The 3,981-nt window shown below is 44.0% G+C and overlaps 1 protein-coding gene across 3 annotated transcripts in view; it reads right to left on the bottom strand.

Moving 5' to 3' along the window:
- Positions 1 to 3,549, bottom strand: part of LOC106948167 (CD166 antigen homolog) — a 77,414-nt gene extending 73,865 nt beyond the window's left edge. For all 3 annotated transcript variants that reach the window (XM_015033692.1, XM_015033691.1, XM_015033693.1), the window contains exon 1: positions 3,248 to 3,549. In XM_015033692.1, the coding sequence (XP_014889178.1) occupies positions 3,248 to 3,293 (46 nt within the window). In that variant the 5' untranslated portion in view covers positions 3,294 to 3,549. The remainder of the gene's footprint in view (positions 1 to 3,247) is intronic.
- Positions 3,550 to 3,981: the final 432 nt, after the last annotated feature.

Below are 3,981 nucleotides of genomic sequence, written 5' to 3'. Positions count from 1 at the left end.
CGATTACTCGATTAATCGTAAGAATAATCGATAGATTACTCGATTACTAAAATATTCGTTTACAACAGCCCTAAGCTGAACCCAAACCTGAAGCTAACGGCTAGTCCAAGACGTCCCAAAACTAAAGCGGATTGCTACCATCTTAAAATTACTGGTCTACTAAAAAAACAAAAACTTCATAATGGTTTAGTCACAAGCCATCTTATAAGTTGCTATAACCTTTGTATGTGTTGTTATTCATAGATAACCCAATGAATTTGTACACAGAGGTGGAGCACCATCGATAATCTTCCTGTGTGAAACATAATTTCTACCTGTCACAGAAATATTCTTCCTGTAGAACGGTATGAACCTTTTGAGATCCAAGTTGTATGAAACAGAAGTCTGTATGAACACTAGGTTTTGCTATATTTCAGCATTTTTGTTTTTTATCAGAATTGTAGTCTGCCTGTAGTTTTCCAAATGCTTAATTAGTCTCGTTCAACTCGCACTTATCTCTTTGCAGTGGGGGATGGTTACTAACAGCGCGCGCAACTTCCGGTAAGACTCTGTTCAGACAAGGAGCAGGTTTTTATCGGACCAAGTGAATGCTGTTTTATTGATTTTTACACTGCCTTACTTTTAGTTAGACGCAAGCGCAAAGTTAGGTACGCCTCATGAGATGCTACACAGTGGGTTCAAATGTACAAGACAAGAAGGGAAGCATTTAGGTGTTTTTTAAACATCATGTTAGACCTCAACCATTAGGAAACTCTCTGTATGCGTTTCACGCAGGACAATCACTGGTGGAACACTGCCCCCTCCAACCTCAATTTCCTGTGGAAATAATTATCAGCTCTTCTTCTGCAAATGACCACCTAATGTAAACACAGCAGAGGTTCAAACATTTGTATAACAGTGTTCACAGAGACCCCAATGACATTTAGTCAGGCGGGAATTGTTTGAAGAGGGTGGATGTCCACACTGACATTAGCTTCTGTTGAACTACCATCCAGCTTTAGCCTCCAGATCCAACTAATCTGGAGTGAAACTAATTAAAGTCACCAGGAGAGTTATCAACCCAATAAGTTAACTGAGCCTCAAGTCAAAACTTGCCACCAAAATAAAAGTGCAGCTATTCATTTTTGTGTGTTTTTTTATTTATTTATTTATTTATTTTTAATCAGGTCGATTTTAATTTTTAGTCGCATCACGCCACTTGGGCAGCTTTCCACCTTCGTATTCCAGTCCACAGAAAAGTGTTTTAGGAGGTGAAGAGTTAAACAGCATATCGAAATGGGAAGTAAAGCTCTGGGATTTCTGTTCAGTCATGATTCGGATGGCTCCCCATCCCTCTCATGACTGCGTCTGAATTTTGCATGAAGGGGACACAATACTTGCGAGTTGCACAAAGGAATCGCTTTTCAAAAGGAAGAAACCCGACTGCAAGCGGTCTTCAAGAGACGGGGCACAAATGAACAGTTGTGGGAAATTAAGCTCAGAACCCAAACATGCAATTAAAGCCCTTCAATCCCTTTTTCCTGAGATTCAAACATCAGGCAAGCCTTGACATAACCTAGTTAGGAGATGAAAGAGTGGCGAGTGAATGACTCTCAGGTGGAATTGGGTGACCCCCTCCCAGCGCGAGATTAGCCCATTAGCAAGAGAAGAGCCCCCACTTGCCCGACAAGTAAGACCAGCTGTGACACCGAGGCACTGTCTGTCTGTCGGTCTGTCTGTTTGGGACGGGCAGTGCAGGAGGGAGTGGTGGTTGGGGAAGTGGTGGTGGGGGAAGGGTGGAGCTGAGGCAGTGAACAAAAAAACAGATGCATCTTTCTGGAGTATTTGTCCCAGGACTGACTCCTGCTTTCCTGCTGTATCTGGTTGCAAGCAGTTGCTCGGACTTTTGAAGCTCCAGCACTCGCAGCTGTTATAAATGTGATCTCTTCAAATCAAATAAACCCCAACAGTTTGTGAAACAAGCTATGCAGCAGCCTTATTACTGCCATTCCCAAATGTTTAGCAAGAGGTTTTGAGTAGTTTTCTCACATCGTGTTAATCACTGTGACTGCTTTTCTCACGATCTTGCGAGCAAAGACAAAATGTTTCAACTATTTAATTGCTCACATCATGACCAACTCTGGAGGACATCTAAAAGCCCACGGCACACAGCAGCAACACAATGACGTAAAGCCATTAAGAGACCTCTTTCTTTTTCCCTTTTTTTTTAAATTTCCATTCAAATGAAGCACCTGGATTGGGCTGAAAGGTGCTTTGCGGTGTTCTTTTACAACAACAGGCGCCACTGCTGAGCAGCGAGGCGAAGGGAAACAGAGTGGGATCAACCTCCCCGCCCCTCTCTTATCCCAGGAAATGCTCTGAGCTTATGGCTTTCTGCTTGCAGCCAGGCGGAGTGATGAGAACACATGGTGCTGCTACCTGTTGACCCAACAAGAGCAGACAAAATGGAAAACTACAAAGAGCCGCAGACATGTCCACAAATGCAAAGCATGTGCAAAACACATAGGCGCACATCCTTTGTCCATATTTAAATGCATTCCCTCCTCATAAAAGAAGACAATCACTTTCACCACATACTTTCTGGCTTAAAAACAAAAGATTCCACTTGATTTGCTAAAACTAAAGGCTCCATTCACTCACACAAGCCTACACTCCTGCCAACATCCCTATGTGTAATTACTAGACAGAGCATGTAAGGAATGCTTCCCTCGCACGGACAGCCCATAATTATCATAAATCATGCAGGAGCCCGGCATCATTCGGTCTCAACAGCCTGCTTGTTAACAAGGACAGAAAACACACACGGAAAAATGACTCATGTTAATGAGATCATCATAATCATTGAGCACATATCAGGAGTGAGTGATGACCACCTCACAGATCCACAATGTGCACATAATGACTTTATAGATAGTAATAAGTCACCTATCGATATAAGCCGGGCATTTTTTTTTAAAATACGGTAAAGAGTTGATATTGATTTTTTTAAAAAGGGTAAGTGAGGGAATCATAGTCAAATGTAGATGTTTGAAGGACCTACCCTAAAGCTTGTCTAAAGCAAACAGGCTATCAGCGAGAGCTCAAACTTAAGAATGTGATTTAAAAACCTCGTCTTTTCTGTTTATTTCTTGTTGTTGAAGTTGTGACTGCACCTGCGAGGAAGAGAAAGCACTTTTCACGCATTTACCTGCGTCCACCTCTCCTACCACCATGCAGTAACCCCCGACTAATAAAAAAATTAGCTTACCTTGGCACAGGAGCGCGGAGAAGAGGAGGGACAACAAGTGCATCATCCTGGCTATTCTCACAGATCCTTAGTCAGCTTTGTTTCTGATTCGAAGGTTTGTTAAAACCCACTTCACAATTTTATTTCTTTTACTGTAGTTATTTAAGCAGGTGGATTAAATCAAAGAGTCCTCGCGCGCCCGGCTCGCTTCACTCGCTCGCGCTGGTTAGTCTTGGCTCCTCTCCCAACGTGGCATGTGCTCGCCAACTCGCGCTCACATCAGCTCTGCTCAAACAGGTAATTGCAAGGGGCTCGCAGACGAGCGCGAGGGCGGAGGATCCAGCGCGCGGCTCCGCCTCCGATACTCACCCCCTGCCCGCCTCCCCGCTCTCTCCCTCCCTGCTTTCCCCCCTCCAGCAGCACTCCCCTCCTTCCTCCCACACACGTATATATAAGTGCACCCCCATCACACCGGCCTCCTTAAGCCCCCCCTCCCCCCAACCCACCACCGCCTCTCTGTACTCTCTCATCTCCAACTCCTCGTTTCTCTCCCTTACCCTCATCTCATTCATTCACTCTCATCCTCAGTCTGCACACACATTTAGAACTCAAAGGGGCACTTGGAGGAAAGCAGCACTTCTTAAAAAAAAAAAAACGAAAACAACTCCCACCTGCTTTTAAAAGTTAATCACAGGGAGGGTAAAGCTAACAGGAGTAAGAATATAATAATTGAGGTGATGAAAAAGTTTGCTTTG

Source organism: Poecilia latipinna, unplaced genomic scaffold, assembly GCF_001443285.1.
Source record: "Poecilia latipinna isolate Pla-1442-1.1 unplaced genomic scaffold, P_latipinna-1.0 Scaffold276, whole genome shotgun sequence".
NCBI lineage: Eukaryota > Metazoa > Chordata > Actinopteri > Cyprinodontiformes > Poeciliidae > Poecilia > Poecilia latipinna.
The sequence above is the reverse complement of the archived record's forward strand: the minus strand, read 5'-3'. Positions and strand labels throughout refer to the sequence as shown.